A 20,410-nucleotide genomic window follows, 5' to 3' on the forward strand; every position below is an offset into this window, starting at 1 on the left:
AAAACACATAATTGTATAGGAATACATAAATTACCAAGTAAACAAATATATATAGATTATAAAATATTAGAACATATTGATAACATGGTGAACAAGTATACAATGAGTGTTCATCCAAGTATTCAATTACTCTCTTTCATTTTATTAACAAAATAAAATGCAAAATGAAAGTTATCGATTTTTTGTTTAAGTGAGCGTCACGACCTAGATGGGTTTAGGCGGGCTAGGTGGGCGCTTAGGCAAACTAAGCGGATGCCTAAGAGGATCTAGGCACACTTTCTTAATTCTCAAACGCCCAAGGACTAATCGGGAAGGTGGCCAACCATCTAGCGTCTAGAAGGGGCCGAGGCGGCGCTAGGCTTTAGAACATAGGGGATAAGAATGCACTTATGATGCACAAATACTTCACTTTGATTGCGTATTCCGTATCCGATATTGTCGGATACTCATCTGATACGTATTATAGTTAAGTTTGACTTGATGGATACACGTATTCCACATTTGGGATACACGAATCATGCTTTTAGGATACTTTTACACTTTGAAATAAAAATTAATAAGAGATGGAACTTTATTTGAAATATAAAGAACCAACCTCTAATTGAAACTTTGAATACAACTCTCATACTTCAATACATATTAAGGGAATTAGATTTCCAACTTTTCTTATCCAATAAATCAAATGAAATTGAATTTGGATGATGAAATCAAATTCTTGTGTGCTCAAAATGTGTTTCAAATTATATATTTTTATTTTTGTATATCATTATATTATTTTTATTGTCGTATCTATCGCGTAATGTATCATAGATTTTAGAGATTTTTTATATCGTCGTATCATATTGCCGTATCTGTATCTTCATAGGAATGCACATAAACTACAAACTCACCACCCGTTCCACCGCCATCGCTACCACCCTTCTTCCCATTATAAGACCCGGGAGACGCCACCGCGTCGGGCAGCGCCGCCTCACCCTCCAAGTATCTCACCACCTGCCTCATTGTGGGCCTTGCCCTGGGGGAATTATTTGAGCACATCAGCCCTAGCTTCAGCACCACCACAGCCTCCAGATCATCAAACTCATCCTCCAATCTGGGGTCCACAACTTCAAGAATTGCACCAGCCTTCCACTTCTCCCAAACCCAATCAACCAATATCAGCTCCTCCGGCAGGGCTTTTCGTTCAATGGGTCTCCTCCCACACACCAGCTCCAGCAGCAGAGCACCAAGAGCAAACACATCCGAGCTCGGAGTCGGTTTTCCGGTCCGAGTCAACTCGGGAGCTAGGTAACCCAGTGTCCCAACAACCCTAGTTGTTGTAGGGTTTGCTCCATGCTCATACAATTTAGCAAGACCGAAATCTCCAAGCCTTCCGTTCATCTCAGAATCCAAAAGCACGTTTCCTGCTTTTATGTCCCTATGAATCACAGTCTGCTCCCAACCTTCGTGCAAATACAATAAGCCAGAAGCTACATTTTGAGCTATCTTGAACCTCTGTTCCCAGCTCAAAATTGCTTTCGGCTTCTCAAATAAGTACTTATCCAAGCTTCCATTAGGCATAAAATCATACACAAGCAACAAATCTCCGCGCCGGCGACACCACCCCAACAACTGCACTAAATTCCTGTGCCTGAGACGGCCAATGGTGGCAATTTCCGACACGAATTCCTGCAGACCCTGCCTAGCCTCGTTCGAAATTCGCTTAACCGCCACTTGGGTTTCTGAATTCGGCAATGTCCCTTTGTAAACCTTACCAGATCCACCAAACCCGATCACCTCTTTATCCCTGAACCCTCTGGTGGCCTGCTTGAGCTCGCTGTATCTGAATATATGGGGCCCAATGTCGAGCTCCCACGGCTCGATCACCTCAGCGTTCTTGATCCTGTGAACAATGTAGAACCCCAATCCGACGGCCAAGATTAAAAAAACAAGAACGGAAACAGAAACGCCAATGATCAACGCTGATGATTGTTTCTCTTTCGGGCCGGGAAGTTTAGGCGAAGCTTCTAAATTCAGAGACTTGGCTTCTCCGTTCATCTTAAAGCTCCAACCGGAGACGTAGTGGGAGCTGGCGAGCAACCCGGTCGAAGCAGAGAACCCAATGTACATAAAATCTTCCAAAATTGGAGAAAGATCGACATCGAATGTTAAAATCGGGGATCTGGGTTTGATCGAATCGGGTGAAAGCATGACAGTGACCTGATTTTTCACCGAATCGTAATCGACCCAGGCCTGGATCGGGAGCCCACTCTTGAGATTGAGGTCCTCTTTCGTCGAATTTCCACCGGTGAAAAACCCGGCCGGGGTCGATTTGTTGGAGGCCAGGCTGTTGATATCGATTCCGACGTGGTTGTCGTTGATGTCCCCGAATTCGAAGTTCTGGACGGTGTCGAATTCGACGGCGAAGATGTGGTTGGAGAAGTTGCCGACGACGGTGGAGTTGAGGATGCCGAGGTACTGGCTGGGAAGGGATCCCGGGAGCGATTTCGACGGCGAGATTATGAAGGCAAGGCCGTGGCCGCCGAGCTTTGGGTACTCAGGGACGATGGTGAAGACGAAGGAGGTGGAGAAGGAAAATGCTTTGCCGTCGGTGGAGTTTTTGAATCGAACTGGGGCGGAGTAGAAGGCGTGGCCGAGGACTCTGAGAGTGTCGTTTGTGAGCTTTAGCATGCCGTTGGGCTCGATTGATGCGACGCCGTTTAAGCTCAAGTTGCTGCTGTTGGCGACACCATTGAAGCCGTTGAAGTAGAGCTCTTGGTCGAGCTGGGTTTTTGCTGGGTTTGGGAGAAAGAGGAGGAAAACCCAGCAAAGTATGAATCTTTGGAATGCCATAGGAAGTAAAGCTCGAGTCTTTGCTGGGTTTTTGTTAAGCAGATGGCAATGGAGTTTTCAGTATATTAATTGCGCTGGATTAGGTGGGTACACTCAGTGTCGATTTTTTACCAAATATAGCTAAAATTTGACCTTTAATTTCAATAATATCAGTTTTTCGTTTTGTTCGTGACGCATTTTTAACGGGAAATGTGGACGGGTCAATTGGGTTCGCGAAATAAAGAGTCGGCGGGTTTACAGTTTTTCGTTTTTAACGGCAAGTGGGTGGGTCATTGGTTCGCGCCACGAGGAAAGGACGGGGATTTGAAATTTGTGTTGGAGGACTTAGAAAAGGATCCTTGCAGGATTTTTTTCATAAGAATTCTAAGGATTCTGTGATTGTGATTGTTTATCTTATATGGTACGATCAGTTTTCGTTAGATACTATAGTTATATTTAATTTTATAAATTTTAAAATGATTTCTGACCGCACGATGTACGATGAACAGTCATGATCGTCAGATCCCTAGGATCCTCAGAAAAAGGATCTCGCGAGGATCCTTTTCCAAAGAACTTAATGGTGAGTTGCCACCTAACCTCGTCATTCATAATACAAAATGGTTTTAATTATGGGAATTTTTATTGACATCCAAAAATCTCATTTTACACTCCAATATTTCTATAATTAGAAAGAAAAATACACTTTTGATGAGCGTAAAATGAGACTTTTGAAGTTGTTGACCCTAAAAACTACCAAGCCTACGTGGCGCGCAGGCCGAGTAATCTATAAGCTAACTACTTCCTTTGGTGAATGCAGGGCGTGCCAACTCGTCGGCCGAGGAGTAAATTTGTTGATGTTGCATTGGGTGCGCGGCTGACTTCTGCGTCTTGCGATTGCGACCGAGGAAGGAACACGTCTCGGCCTCTTGGGTTCTCGAACTTGAAGACAAGGCTACTATTCTTACGAAGTTCAATATCAAATTCGGCTTTCAATGTGCCGAATGTAATAACTTGTAACACCTCACTTCGCCGAGAAGGTTAATGAGATGACCTCGACCAATAAGGATTCGGAAATCATTCTCGACCGAGACTTAGATAGGTAATCAACCGTCTTCGCCGCAGTGTTGTTGATGCCAACGGAAGATGCTGCGAGATCGGCTAATTTTACGGTGACATAGCTATCTATGCCGACTTAAGATATCACCGGTTGCTTTCACAGTGCTGTTGATGTCAACGGAAGATGTGTCAGCGAAAAGAGAAAATAAAAATCTCAGTTGTTGAGAGAGTTTGCGCAAGGCAGTTGTGTGTTGAATTGGAGGTGTTCCCTTTTTTCCCTTACCATTGCGTCTGTATTTATAGCCAAGTTTCCTTGACCGCCAATCCAAAAGAGTCCTTTTCCGAATATACTCCAAAACAATCCCAAAACAACTGATATTATCTTCTAATATATTTCGGCAGAAATCTTCTTAGTCTCTTTATTTTCGTAGACTTCTATCAGATGAGCAACATGTGTCCCTTTGAAACCCTTTCACACGGCAAGCATATCATCAATTCTTATGACTTTGCTTTTAATCTGACAATACCATCACCATGCTTTAAAAAGCCCATGTTTTCCTTCCAAAAAAAACCCATGCCGCCAGACTGTCACCTAGTCTAACTAGAACTCTACTTCCACCACATTGATCCAGGTGTATCCATGCACGCAAAATAAGATGGAATATAATCCCAAAAAACACATTTACGTGGCCAAAAACCAAAAGGCATATACCATTTGTGCTTTTCATGATAATCATCTCATCCTGCATACATATTTATCTGCTGCCGTGCTTCATGCATATCCCCGTATTCCATCATTATTCAAATCAATTGGGATTTAGACAAATATCAAGTTTAAATAATTCAATATATTACTAAGAGATAATATCATGATTAAAATCACAATATTATTTCTTAATAATAATAATTGAAAATTATCTCAACCACTTCATCATCCCATGGTTTAAAAATGGTACTCATCTAACGACCTCTACTACACAGGCCGATAGTGTAAATTTGAGTCCAAACAGAAGTGCTAATAATAATTCTCTTAATTATTATGAATTTGTTAATGTGTTTGGTATTTTTCAATTCCTTTGATATTTTTGTATTTTAATGTGTTTTATAATGTTAAAATCTCACTTTTAAGAGGATAAAACATTTAAAGTGTGACTGTATTGAAGAGAGTGAAAATCGTTGTTAGGTGTTGACTCTAAAATTGAAAGTCTGTCTATAATACTTTGTTTGTACCATACTTGACCAATCCCGAAACTACCGAACACCGGCCAACGCTATACTGTCAAGGACCCAGAAGAGTTCCCCTCCGACCAGGAGGCCAATCACTACTCGACACGTGTCAAGATTAGAAGCCAATCAGAGCGCAGCACGTGTCGACATCAAGAACCAATCATAACATGACACATGTCAATGTGACAAAGCTACAAGTTTTTCTATAAATAGGGGTCATTCCCCCACAATATTGGCGAATGCCATTTGTGTTAAATCATTCACAAGAACTCACTAAATTGAGAGCTTGATCCTTTGTACTTGTGTAAGCCCTTCACTACTAATAAGAACTCCTCTACTCCGTGGACGTAGCCAATCTGGGTGAACCACGTACATCCTGTGTTTGCTTATCTGTCTCTATTCATTTACGTACTTATCCTCACTAGTGACCGAAGCAACCAAGCGAAGGTCACAAAACCTGACACTTTCTGTTGTACCAAAGTCTTCGCAGATTTTGTGCATCAACATTTGGCGCCGTCTGTGGGAATCGACACTTTTTCCTACTCTCTTCAGCTGTGTCAAGCTGGTTTCTATCATTCGTACACTTTCTTTTGATCAGGCATCCCTCTCCAACATGGGAAGCGAAGGAAGCCACAGCACACAGAATGACACCCCCCTTGCACATAGTGCGAAACAACGAAAGAATGAAGGAAATCGAGTTCTTCTTCAAGCTAAAGTCGATGAGTTGGAAGCTCAGAACAACAAGATAGCAATGAGGAATGAGGTCCTCCAGGAGCAATATGAGAAGCTCTTTGAGACACTCCACGAAGCTAGGCAAGCTCAGACACGCGAGCTTGTTGCCCCCGTGGAAGTCAACCATCAACTGGGTGCCCTCCAACATGGAGGGTCACATGCATTCGACATAGATATCCCTGATAGGGAACAGATTACCCCTCGACTTGATAATCAACATGAGGCTTCTCTTAACCCAGTTGCTTCGACCCGAACCATGAGAAGTGGAGGGAGACACCTCTTTGCTGAAGGGGCAGAAGGATCGAAAGCCGTCTTTCGCGATTGTCGGGATTTCCTGAAGCAACGTCGAGAGAATTCCATCCATATAAGCTCAAAGATTAATGACCCAAGGATTTCTGAGAGACTCGGTCCACTGCCACGGCCCAAGCCGGCCACCAATTTGGGGAAGGGGCAACAAGTCCTAGAGAGACATGAGGGTACAGGGGACTCAGAGGTGTTCCGACAGACATACCCTGGAAGCCAGTACAGCGAGTCCAGGGAAAAATCACATGCCCTTGATCAAACCTTCCTAATTCCAAGAGGAGATGGAGATTTACGAAAGAAAGCTCCAGTGACACATAACTCCGCTCAGGACCCCCTTGTCCTACAACTTCTTGAGGAAGTAAACAAGTTGAAGGCTGAACGTCAGGCTGAAATACCTGACTGGAACCAACCCAGGCCTGGCCCTCTTACAAGGAGGATCCTCAACACCCCCCTTCAAGCAAAGACAAAGCAAAAGCTTGGCTTGCAACTTTATACTGGAAAAGAGGACCCGATTGAGCACCTTAACCTCTTTGAGTCCACCATGGCATACCGGATGCACACCGACGAAGAGCGATGTCTTCTCTTCCCCTCCACCCTCTCTGGCGGAGCTCTAAATTGGTATTGTCGTCTTACACCTGAGACGGTAGACTCATTTGAGGAATTGAGGAAACTATTTGTTTCCCAACACATTTTCCAAACCGATCGCTTGCACTCTGCAGATGACCTGTACACTATCCGCCAGAAGCCAGACGAGTCATTACGTATGTATGCTGGCCGCTTCAGCCATGAATACTCCCGGTGTGCCGAGGCAGACGACAAGACTGCCCTCAAAGCCTTCACGGCAGGCCTACGTGATTGTTTCTTTAAATACATGATCAATGCCAATACTTGGAAGACTTACTCTGAGGTGATGGCGCAGGCTTATAACCATGCCTCCGCCGAGGCAAAGACATATCAGGAGAAACCCCCTACAACCATCCTTTATCAACAAGTGGGAGGTGGAAGCCAGACTCACCTAAATGAGAAGACCTCGACTTCCCAAACAGCAGTGGCACCTCCCCATGCCTTGCATAATGCTTCACCGAATCAACAGACATATCAATTTCAAGGCAAGAGGAAGGATTTCCATCCTCACCACTCTCCTTTCAGTAAAAAGAGTAAGGGACACTATCCCGATAACCAAGGGTATCGCCACAATAACGCTCGCCCCCAGGCAGTCAATGCAGTGGGTCAAACCCGCGTCAAGATACCCCTTACCCCAAGGTATGAGACATACACGCCCTTGAATGCCACATGCGCGGCCATTTACCCCAGCATAGCTCACCTGATACCAAAGCCAAAGCCGAGACACCCAGATTACACGCCCCCGAATAACGCGGGCATGTTTTGTTGCTACCATGAGCATAACGGCCATGATAGCGAGAAATGTATCATCCTCCGTGATCGTATTGAAGCTTTGGCACGAGAAGGAAAAATTGATCAATTCCTCCTTCACCCTCAAAGGGATAACCGTAACCAACGCCAGGTGAATGTCATATATTCCATAAGTGGCGGCACACCCATATCTGAATCTTCCAATAGGGCCATGAAAAACAGTGAACGAATTCTGAGGCCTGGTCACCAAGTGTTTCACGTGGAAGACATCAGGGGAGGGAAGTATCAAAAGCCTAACTGGGATCCGATATGTTTCTACCCTGAGGAAGAAAGAGGCATCGTCTACCCTCATAACGACCCATTGATCGTGGAGGCTCACATAGCCAACTTTGATGTTCGACGAATCCTCGTAGACACAGGGGCTTCGGTCAATATCATGTTTGCCGAAGCTTTCAGGGCACTCAGTGTAGCTGAACACTTGCTCGATCGCTCGATTTCTCCTCTGATAAGCTTCTCCGGTGATATCGTGCAACCCTTAGGGAGCATACATTTACCCTTTACTATTGGTACAGGCCCTTACACGGCTACCATTACCACTAACTTCCTAGTGGTTGACTGCCCAACGGCATACAATGTCATCTTTGGGCGCACAGGCATCAATGATCTCAAGGCTATGGTATCCACGCATATGCTATTGATGAAATTTCCAACCCCCCATGGCAACGGCTACATCAGAGGAGATCAGCTTAGTGCACGATCATGTTACAACACTTCAGTTAAGCAACAACACTTGCCCGGACCCAAGGAAACCCTGTCTGTACATGACCAAGTCACAAAGACCAGCCTAGATGAAGTGAACTTGGATCTTCCTGATAGCAACAATCAACCCGATGATCCTCGAGATGACTCTTTCACCCAGCAAGCCCAACCTGCTGAAGAGTTGGAGAAGGTACCTATCTCAAGAGATTATCCAGATCGCATGGTGAAGATTGGCACCACATTGTCACCACCCCTTCGGTTAGCATTGATATCTTTTTTGAAAGAGAACACTGAAGTCTTCGCCTGGTCATACGAGGACATGCCAGGCATCTCTCCCGATGTCATCTGTCATCGTTTGAGTATTGACCCCAAGATCAAGCCGGTGAGACAGAAGCGAAGATCTTATGACGCTGAACGATACGAGGCAATGAAAGCAGAAGTTGAAAAACTCAAAGGCATAGGCTTTGTCCGCGAAGTCAATTACCCGACATGGGTAGCAAATGTGGTCCTTGTTAAGAAAAATCCGACCAAAGAAAGTCTTTTGCTTCAAAAGGTCTTGTGGAGAATGTGTGTTGACTACACCGACCTAAACAAAGGGTGTCCGAAAGATAGCTTCCCTCTTCCTCTTATTGACAGACTTATAGACTCTACGGCCGGGTGTGAACTCCTGAGCTTCATGGATGCTTACTCAGGATACAACCAAATCCTCATGAACCCTTCGGATCAAGAACACACAGCCTTCACTACCGACAGAGGACTATACTGCTATAAAGTTATGCCTTTCGGCCTAAAGAATGCAGGAGCGACTTATCAGAGACTAGTCAACTCAATGTTCGCCGAGCAGATTGGGAAGAGCATGGAAGTTTACGTTGATGATATGTTAGTCAAGAGCAAACATGCTGACCAACACATCACCAACCTATCTGAAACTTTCACTATTTTGAAGAGGTATCGAATGAGGTTAAACCCCAACAAATGTGCCTTCGGCGTAGGCTCTGGCAAATTCTTAGGTTTCATGATTAGCCAACGAGGCATTGAAGCTAATCCCGAGAAGATCAAAGCAATCCTCGACATGAAGGAACCGGTAACTTCAAAGGACATCCAGAGCCTTACTGGCAAGGTGGCAGCCTTAACCAGGTTCATTTCTAAGGCCACAGACAAATGTGCTCCCTTTTTTAAAGCACTTAAGGGAAGTAGGAAGTACATTACATGGACTGATGAATGTGCCGAGGCATTCAAAAACCTCAAGGAGTACATGAGTAAAGCCCCTCTACTCTCCAAGCCCGAGGTAGGAGACATTCTCATTATCTACCTATCGGTATCAGCTTCAGCCGTAAGTTCCGTTCTCATTCGAAAGGATGGGAATATTGAGCGACCTGTCTACTACGCTAGCAAAGCCTTACAAGATGCGGAGACACGGTACTCTAACATTGAGAAATTGGCTCTGGCATTGGTCATGTCTGCTCGAAAACTCCGCCCTTACTTCCAAGCGCACTCCATCATCGTGCTTACCAATTATCCTCTTCGACAGATACTCCAAAGTCCTGACACTTCAGGGCGAATGATCAAATGGGCAATAGCGTTGGGTGAGTTTGACATCTCCTACCAACCAAAGCCAGCTGAGAAGGGCCAAGCAGTGGCAGACTTCATTGTCGACTTCACATATCCGGTTGACATTGCTTCTACACCTGAAGCAGTGGCTTCATTACCCTCGGAAGCTCAGAAAGTAGAATCAACGACCTTAGCATGGAGTCTGTATGTTGATGGCTCATCCAACCAACAGGGCTGTGGAGCGGGACTAGTCTTGACTACACCCGATAAAGTAGCAATGGAGTATGCTCTTCGTTTCAAATTCAAGGCATCAAATAATGAGGCCGAGTATGAAGCCCTTCTAGCAGGATTACGTTTGGCCAAACACCTCGGGGTTAAACAAATTGATATTTTCAGTGACTCCCAATTGGTGGTCAACCAGGTTACCAACAACTTTGATGCTAAGGACAGCTCCATGGCAGCATATCTTGCGCAAACACAACTTTTGCTCAAGCACTTCCACTACCAGATCACCCAAGTTCCTCGAGCGGCAAACAGTCATGCAGACGCCCTGGCTCGCCTCACCTCGGCTGTGGAAGACAAGATTGGAAGAAAAATTCATGTCGAACTGTTGGCAACACCAAGCACCATGGCCGCAGAAGTATGCAACTTACAACAGGGGGATAGTTGGATCACCCCGATCTATAATTTCCTTGCTCATGGCACCCTCCCAAATGATAAAGTCCAGGCTAAGCAAATTCGATACAAGTCTACCCGCTACCTGATCATCAATGATCAACTCTATAAGCGAGGTTTTAGCCTGCCATACTTAAGGTGTCTTACGCCTGCCGAGGCGGAAATCGTCCTTCGGGAAATACATGAGGGAGTCTTGGAGATCATGCTGGATCTCGGTCCCTAGCACACAAGACTTTTCGCCAAGGATATTACTGGCCAACACTCCACCAAGATGCCATCAAAGTATCCCGCTCATGTGACAAATGTCAACGATATACAACTATTCCTCATTCCCCTCCAGAGCCTCTTACTCCTATGATCAGCCCTTGGCCCTTCGCCCAGTGGGGACTTGATTTGATCGGCCCAATGCCGGCAGGGAAGGGCAAAGTCTGTTACGCAGTCGTTGCAGTGGACTACTTCACAAAGTGGGCCGAAGTAGAACCCTTGGCAACCATTACTGAGGCAAAGATAGAAGACTTCGTGTGGAAGAACATCCTTTGTAGATTCGGCATTCCCAATGCGATAGTCACTGACAATGGGCGACAGTTTGACAACAAGAAGTTCAGGTTGTTCTGCTCTAAGTTCAACATCAACTTATGCTTTGCCTCTCCAGCTCATCCCCAGTCTAATGGACAAGTTGAGGCCATCAACAAAATAATCAAGCGCACTTTGAAAACCAGCTTGGACAAAGCTAAAGGCTGTTGGCCAGAATTTGTACCCCAAGTTCTTTGGTCATATCGCACTTCATATCGGACTTCAACAGGAGAAACTCCATTCTCACTTGCCTTTGGCACAGAGGCGGTTGTCCCTGTTGAGCTCGAGCAAGCAACATTCCGAGTCCAGAACTACATTCAAAGTGAAAATGACAAACAACTCACCCTCAACTTGGATTTAGTCGAGGAACACAGAAACCAAGCTCACTTGAGGAATGTCGCCTACAAGCAGCGCATCTCCAACTATTATGACTCTAGGGTCAAGCCTCGTTCTTTCAAAATAGGAGACTGGGTCTTAAAGAAAAGATTACTCTGCGACAGAGTCCCGAGTGAAGGCACACTTAGTCCAAACTGGGATGGACCGTATGAAGTCATTGGCATCAGTCGCCCTGGCTCTTACACACTTAGAAGCTCCGATGGCAAGACCCTTGGCCATCCATGGAACGCTGATCACTTGAAGTACTACTACAAATAGACTCACGATGTACAAGTGTTGAGCTATAGCCGTTCGGCATCCTATGTAATGAAGGCCATTTGGCAATGAATTCAATAAAGAGGTAATTTAGCCAACTCAGCCCTCACTCTTTTACATTCATAGCAAGCGATGCCGGAACCCTTCTCAATCAGAAAGCAATCCGTCTTCCACAGTCACTACAAAACAAGCAAATGAAGACCGTGTCAAGCGCCAAAAAAAAAAAAAAAAAAAAAAAAAAAAAAAAAAACAGCTTCATCCAAAAAGCTTCACCCGAAAAGCTTCACCTCCAAAGCTTCACCCACAAAGCTTCACCTAAAAAGCTTCACCCAAAAAGTTTCACCCGAAAAGCTTCACCTCCAAAGCTTCACCCACAAAGCTTCACCTAAAAAGCTTCACCCACAAAGCTTCACCCAAAAAAAACTTCACCCGAAAAGCTTCACTTAAAAAAGCTTCACCTACAAAGCTTCACCTAAAAAATCTTCACCTAGAAAGCTCCCTCTACATACTTTCATCTACAAAGCTTCACCATCAAAGCTTCACCCAGAAAGCTTCATCTACAAAGCTTCACCATCAAAGCTTCACCTCGAAAGCTTCATCTACAAAGCTTCAACACCAAAGCTTCACCTACAAAGCTTCAACACAAAACCTTGCTCCAAATAAACAAATTTTGTTCACAAAACCCAAGATGCCCTTGAACTTGTACAAAAACACTTGGGTAAACATAAATTTTTTGTTTTACACCCACAAGGGCCCAAAATTTTCCTTCTTATTTATTCACTTATATATGTTCCCAAACATATTATAATAGATCCAACAACAAGCCAAAGTCCCAAGTTTCATAATGGACAAAAGTACAAGCAATTCATCAATAATGAAGGTGCTACAAAAATTGGAATCTGCCCCAAAATAGAAATCCAACCCAAGAGACTTTTTCTCTCTCTCCCTCTTCCGCCTCCTTTCATCTATCAAATTTCTGCAACCTCTGCTCTTCTCCAATGGAGCTGAATTTTGGACACCCTATATTTCTTGAGCATCTGAACAACTTTCAAGAAGGAACCATTTCTGTTTGAGCGACGGAAATTAAAGTGTTGAAGCTCCAAACATGACAGTCGGATTCTTGCAGATTTCGAAGCTGCTGTGATGTTTCGAAGATCTGGAAATATTTAACCATTAGTTCATTCTGAATTTTTGATATGTTATGAAAGAGACGATGAGGAACAACTTCAATGAAGAATGCATGCCGATCTGAACAAGAGAAAATGGAGTTTCGAACCTCACAACAAGTCTGACGGATTAACAGAACATTGATGAACAGTTACTCATCATACTTGAATTTCTGAAGTTGTACTACTCCGATGGATCTCAAATTTGGATATGTTGTAGTTCACAAGATAAGGAAAAACTTTCATGAAGACGACTTTGCAATCTGAGCTATAGAGAAAGGTGTTATCTTGCATCCACTCAGGCTGATTAGTGGAAACGAAAAGCAATTCCACCAAAGAAAAGATGAAAAAGAGAGAAAAGCTACTAATTGCACTTGATCTTGTCTAGTCAATAGCATGCAGCATCAAACACACAAAAGTTGGAAATATTTTTAGATAAAGCATATACGAATGTGTGACATCGAAACAAGGATTCGTTACTTTGACAAATTAGTAACACACGAGACACCTCATTCGGCAACTCTCTTCGCCTGAAGACTTGGGGAACTCCCACCATATGCTACTGCACCTTGATACTCGGCAGTCTCACAACCACTCAGTGACTTGGATTTTTCAAGTCTCCAACCGAGAAGTTTTCCTCACTCGGGAAATTAAGGGAACACTACCTCAAACTACATGCTTCACTCACAAAGCTTCAACAATACAGGTTTCAACAAAAGCAAAAATTCAAAGAACTTTATGAAGAAGGCTTTGGTGTATTTAACACAATATGTTGAAATGAAGCAAAGCTTATTTATTAATATTTTCGATAAGCCACAAATATGTACATATACATGAGTCAAAATAAACAAACAAAAGGGAGCCTTCACAAAGGTTGCTTAGGGGAAGTCTCAGCAGTCGGTAGAGCCCCAGAAAGAGAAAGCACCGGAGGGTGGTTATCCGGAGCCTCAGTACTTGACAAAACCCCAGAAGGAGGAGGCATTGGAGGTTCATCATTTGAAGCTTCATTACCAGGTACAACCCTAGAGGACGAAGGCAATAAATGCCTTTGGAACAAACCCACAAACCGCTGATGATCAAGTAAAACCTTACCATCAGATTCCTTCATCTGGTCAAGCTTCCTCTTCATGTTTGTAGCATAGTCATGGGCGAGCCGGTGCAACTGCTTATTCTCATGCTTGAGCCCTCTAATCTCCTGTTTGAGACTCATCATTTCAGCAGCCAATGATTCAACTTGGCGGGTTCTAGCAAATAGGCGTTGGGCCATATTAGACACAGAACCTGCACACTGAACACTAAGAGCCAGAGAGTCCTTAACAGCCAACTCATCAGACCGTTTGGAAAGTAGTCTATTATCTTTGGGAGTGAGAAGGTTCCTGGCCACCACTGCAGCGATCATATCATTCTTCATCACAGAATCCCCAACGGTAAGAGGACCAGTAGGGGATATGAAGGATGGGCGCCATATGTTGTCTGGAGAAGGCGTGGCTGTCTCTTCTCCAAGGTTCAAGTCAAAACGACGGTCGGAGGGTCCAGACATTTTCAAATGTGTTGAAGAAGGAAGAGGTCAGACAAATCAAGATCTTAGAAGTGCAAGAAATGAGCTTCTACTGGTAGAGATTCAAGTGTGCTGTGGAACTTAATGCCAGCCTCTATAAAAATCTGCACTCGACGGAGCTTCAGAAATCGAAGAGGCGTTTGCTTTCTCAAAAGCTGGGCTGCTCAGAGACCACGAGGGCCGATCTCAGAAATCGAAGAGGCGTTTGCTTTCTCAAAAGCTGGGCTGCTCAGAGACCACGAGGGCCGATCTCAGAAATCGAAGAAGCACCTGCTTTTTCAGCCTCATCAGCACCTGTCACATGCACAATCAGCTTTGCGGAAATTACGGGCACTCTGTCGAAGATTTCTGGTGAAGTAGAAGCACGTGAATCTTACTGTTCAATCACCGCTCTCCATATGCACCATCAACTCCTCGGGTACCACATATAACTTTGTCAAAGATCTCTGACAAAGTTTAGGCACGAGAATTTCGAAGTTCCAGCTACCCTACTATTACCCATAAGGGTAAAGGAACAGCACCACTGCTTGACAACTGGAAAGTCTCTATGTGTGTCGACCTCCGTGTTTTGCGGCAAGACAGGTTGGCAAGAACGTCCAACCTTTACTCACATTCGAGAAAAGACTCCCAACATAATTACTTTCTCAAAAACCGGAGTAGCACCGCTTTCCGAATCTCGAGAGTCAGATCCTCGACGGGATTGCTTGTTCGAAAACCGAAGAGGCACAACTCTCAGAACTTCGAGAGCCAGATTTTCTTAGATAAAGCTTGTCTGTAATCTTCACACGTAATATCAGCTTTCCAGATACCACATACCACTTTTTCAAAGTGCTCTGACAAAATTAAAACACGTGAAGCTGGCAGCTCCCACTGCATTGCTGTGACCAAGAAGGGTAAAGGAATAGCATTACTACTTGTTATTGGGAAATCCCTATATACATTGACCTCCCTCCTCAACGAACAGGCAAACCTGCAAAAATGCTCAACCCTTTCTCGCATTTGAAAAGGCACCCTCAACATAACCTCTCGAAATACTCAGCTTTATTTCCCCCCGATAATACCTCAGCAAATAAGCCACACCAAGAACAAGAGTATCTCATATCATCAGGGTCGAAAGCAAGAGTATCCCATATCATGCTTTCTCCCTGTCTTTGTCTTTGTCCTTGTCCACACCTGCAGGACAAGGAGAAAGAGAGCAGTCAGTCGGAACCTGAAATCAAACCTCCAATTTAGAACTGACTGCCTGGAGCCTTTGCCTGGTTGCTTACTTAGCATTGCTCTCGAGTACTCATCCTCAACTGCTGTCAAGGTCACGAATTCCACCGGCAAATACCTCATGACAGTTGATCAGATATTGGCTCTTTACACTGAAGCTGCCAAGCGGGGATGAGTCACTACGAAGGAATGTTCTGAAGGACCATTTAAATGCAAAGGTTGCACACCACTTCTGCCATGCAAAAGATTGAAGCAGAAGGTTCAACGGTGGGCTGAAACAGATCACTACAGCACGACACCTTTCCATACCACATTCATTATTCCGTCAACAGCAAAAGTATCCTATATCATCAAGGTCGAACGTACTCTAGATTTGATGGACTTGTTTTGACCCTCAAATTTTTGAGTCGGCCTTATACTCTGAAGGGCACCAGAAAACCCTCCAGCACAGTTCAAGAATAAGCCTGTGGAAAGTTACTTCTTCAAAAGCAAAAGTATCTCATATCATCTCTTATCCATTTGCTTCTCCTTATCCTGGCAGTTGAATGAGAGACAAGGAGAAGGAGAACAATCAACCGGAAGCCGAAGTCAAACCTCTGATCCTGGGTTGCTTACTTGGAAGTTTGACTGCTTACCTTGTCTGTCACCTCTTTCGGCAGATCTCCTAGCTCGGCGACTTGGGGGACTCCTACTATAGGGTTTGTATCACACTTGACTAAGCCCGAAACTACAACTAAGCTTCAAGTGAAATTGATACATTACCTTGTGCGTCAACATCAGCTAAGTACACCATTCCCGGATGGAGGAAAGGTACTTCCAGAGAAGGGTTTGTATCACACTTGACTAAGCCCGAAACTACAACTAAGCTTTAAGTGAAATTGATACATTACCTTGTGCGTCAACATCAGCTAAGTACACCATTCCCGGATGGAGGAAAGGTACTTCCAGAGAAGGGCAGATGAAGATCAGACCACACTTCGGTACTTAGAAGTTTCGTGATTACTCAAGGGATTGGATCTTGCAAGTCCCCAACCGAGGAGTTTCCCTCACTCGGGAACTTAGGGGAGCAGTGTTTGTACCATACTTGACCAATCCCGAAACTACCGAACACCGGCCAACGCTATACTGTCAAGGACCCAGAAGAGTTCCCCTCCGACCAGGAGGCCAATCACTACTCGACACGTGTCAAGATTAGAAGCCAATCAGAGCGCAGCACGTGTCGACATCAAGAACCAATCATAACATGACACATGTCAATGTGACAAAGCTACAAGTTTTTCTATAAATAGGGGTCATTCCCCCACAATATTGGCGAATGCCATTTGTGTTAAATCATTCACAAGAACTCACTAAATTGAGAGCTTGATCCTTTGTACTTGTGTAAGCCCTTCACTACTAATAAGAACTCCTCTACTCCGTGGACGTAGCCAATCTGGGTGAACCACGTACATCCTGTGTTTGCTTCTCTGTCTCTATTCATTTACGTACTTATCCTCACTAGTGACCGAAGCAACCAAGCGAAGGTCACAAAACCTGACACTTTCTGTTGTACCAAAGTCTTCGCAGATTTTGTGCATCAACATACTTGATTTGAATTTTGGACAACAATACAAGTAAAATTTATTACAACGATGATAATAAGAAACTCTCATAATAAAAATAAATAAAACTTAATTTTTTAACAAATAAATAAAACTTAATTTTTTAACTTATATATAATAATAAATTAATAATACAATAATATATATTTAATACACAATATATACACTGTTGCTAGAGTTTTTATCGTTTATAGCCAAAATTTTATACTCTAATTTCACAAATGTCAATTTTTATAATATCTTTCAAATAAATCAGAAAACCACATTGAACAAACCTAAGTATCCTCATAATAAAACCGAATTACAACCATAAGCTAAAACGTGTTTGATCTTTTGTGTTTGTTAAAAAGTGGAGACTTCAGATGTCACGCATTGATCCCAACATTCGTCAGGATCGACGCGTGACAACCAGGTGTAGGGGGTGTGAGGAGATACAAACAAGAGACACAATTGAATACTAGTATTGAAATGAACCATATTTACAACTTGGTGGGGTCTTTTTCACAAATATACAATTGCACAACAAAGGTAAAGCCCATAGGCTCCCAATAACGTTCCGCTCACGATTACGCGCTTGTATCGACACATACTATCGGAATATGCCAATAAGTGTGGCAAAACATGGAAGGATAATATACGTCCACGTAGCCCAACAACGACATTTTCATCCTTTTTCAAATTTAAAAAAAAAAAAAAATTCTACACCATAAATATAAACGCGTCGAAGTATTACAAATACGAAATACATTATTTAAATAGTGAAATTTGAGGATGAGATTTCATAGCAGAGGCTCCACCTCTACAAGTTCTTCAGTGTAAATGCTTGAGTGAATTGGATAGCAATTAAAAAAGGATTAACATCTATAATTTCTTTGATTTCATATTATTGGCGTCAGTTTTTTGCAATTAGGTTTTAGCTTATGGTCTCCAGATCTATTACTTCTAGATCATCGAGATCGAAACATGATGGTCATCGATAATAAACCGTGTGGCCCGAAATCGCCTAGGAGCGGGAGCAATTGGAATCGCCTGAAATTGTTGAAGTTCGGCTTAGATTCAACTCGAATCAAGTAGGGAGTTCCATTCCACCGAGGCTTCCTCATTTTCTTGTGGTAGTTTATATGGAGTTCATGAACCAAAAGGACATTGGAAGCATGGACGTTTGCAGTAGAATGGGGTGGGCTAATGTTATTGGGAAGCAAGGGTGTTTACAACAGCTTGCAGAGGAGAAGATAGATGGTTCATTTGATGGTAGATTCATTGGTGATTGTAGAGGATTTCAAAACTGCAAGGATTGCAGAGGAAATGGGAAGGACAAAATGTGTTGAAGAGAATGATTGACTTTTTACCACTGTTCTAAAAACCCTCGCCTAGCGTCGCCTAGGCTCTAGGCGGCTGTCCACTACCCTGATTAATACATTGGCATTTGAAAATTAAGAAAAGACGCCTAGACCTGCTGAGATGCCTGCCTAGACCGCTTAGGCACCTGCCTAGCCTGCCCAAAACCGCCTAGGCACTGACTAGGTTGCGACTCACTTAGACAGAAAATAGATAGCTTTCATTTTGCATTTTATTTTTTTTCAATAAATTGTAAAGACTTGTTGAAGACTTAAATGAACACACATTATGTAACACCCCACCCCCGAAATATTTATTTTCGGGAAATAATTCCGATGATAGGCCCAAATTAAATTCTTGTTTACATTACTACCAATAATCACATTTCTTTATTTAATTTTCTTAATACCTCACAAAACTATAACCATAATTAACTTACCCAAAACATATGATTAAATTTGTATAATTTATCACTAACTTCTTCTCTTAAATCAAATTCCCAACTAAAGATTTAATCTCGATTATTAGGCTGCATCTAACGTTTGTTAGACTGCCTACGTACCCTTTAGTGGGATCAAACCTTTCGTAGTTCATAATTATGTTTAAAACCATTCTTATAGCCATTTCCGAAAATATTTTAGAAACGAAAATATTCAACATTAGCTTTCACAATTGAAACACATCAAATGGATACCAAATTCTTATTTAGAATATCAAAATTTGCACAAAATGGCAGCATCGGCCTACTGGCCACGCACTGCTGTGGGTTGTGGTTTCCGACGAACGAAAACCTCAAATTCCGACCAACTCCAAAAAAATACCAAATTTTACAGACAAATAGAGTTCAATGAAAGGAACAACTCTCATACCTGGGCCAAAGTCTAATTTGGTCGGGAAACACCTCAAATAACACTCAAACCATCGGAAACCCTTGATTTTGGGGGTTCTTGATTTGATTCCAAAACATCTACGATGCCCCAACCAATGCATGGAATTTTTTCCCGAGGTTGAGGGGATCCTATTGGTGGTGGTGGTTGACGAAGTTAACTTTGGATTTGATGGATTTCCATTCCGAAGCCGACGCACCCACCGGTGCATTTCTTCCCAAATTTGAATCCAATCTCCTCAAATTTGATGTAGAAATGGTAGAGGAAAGGTCAATATGAGGATTGGGAGTGGTGGTTCAACTCAATTCGTCGGAAAAACGATGAATTTAGCTGGAGAAACCTTCCGGCTACAACCGGGTTACGGGTCACACGGGTCAAGGGTTGATTTCGTGCTTCTCGTTTCTCTCAATTCCCCTCATTTCTTCTTCTCCCCATTGGTCCAACCCCCTCTCATTTCCCTCATTTCTTTCCTTTTCCCTTCTTTTCTTTTCATCACAGTCGTCCATCTTTCATTTCTCTTTTCTTTTATTTCATCTCAGCCACACACGTGGCACCATCTGATCATTCAAGAAAATTTGGAGCTTTTTAGTGAGGGCCAAATTTACTAAAATACCCCTAACTTGAAATGTTAATAATTTCTTCATTATAATTCCATTTCACGAATGGTTTATGCCTACGCGCTCGTGAGATCGAGCTGTATTCAAATATATAAATTGTGACCTCGAAGGGTCTATAGATTTTAAATTATTACTTTCCAAACTTCAAACTTCGTAATTCGTTTAATTTAAAACTCAATTCAAATAAATTAATATAAATTCTCGAAAAAAATAATATAAAACCTCAATAATACCAATACGTGAATTATAATAATTTATGGTAACAAAATTTTAAAATTCCTCAATTAAATTTTCATAACCATGAATCGATTTATTT

The 20,410-nt window shown here is 43.0% G+C and overlaps 1 protein-coding gene across 1 annotated transcript; it reads right to left on the reverse strand.

Annotated features, from left to right (window-relative positions):
• Positions 1 to 547: 547 nt before the first annotated feature.
• On the reverse strand, positions 548 to 3,024 carry LOC126622323 (L-type lectin-domain containing receptor kinase S.4-like). Its single transcript, XM_050291028.1, has one exon. The coding sequence runs from the start codon at positions 2,830 to 2,832 to the stop codon at positions 838 to 840; it is 1,995 nt and encodes a 664-aa protein (XP_050146985.1). The 5' UTR covers positions 2,833 to 3,024; the 3' UTR covers positions 548 to 837.
• Between the last annotated feature and the right edge of the window lie 17,386 nt (positions 3,025 to 20,410).

This window comes from Malus sylvestris, chromosome 1 (assembly GCF_916048215.2).
Source record: "Malus sylvestris chromosome 1, drMalSylv7.2, whole genome shotgun sequence".
Lineage (NCBI taxonomy): Eukaryota > Viridiplantae > Streptophyta > Magnoliopsida > Rosales > Rosaceae > Malus > Malus sylvestris.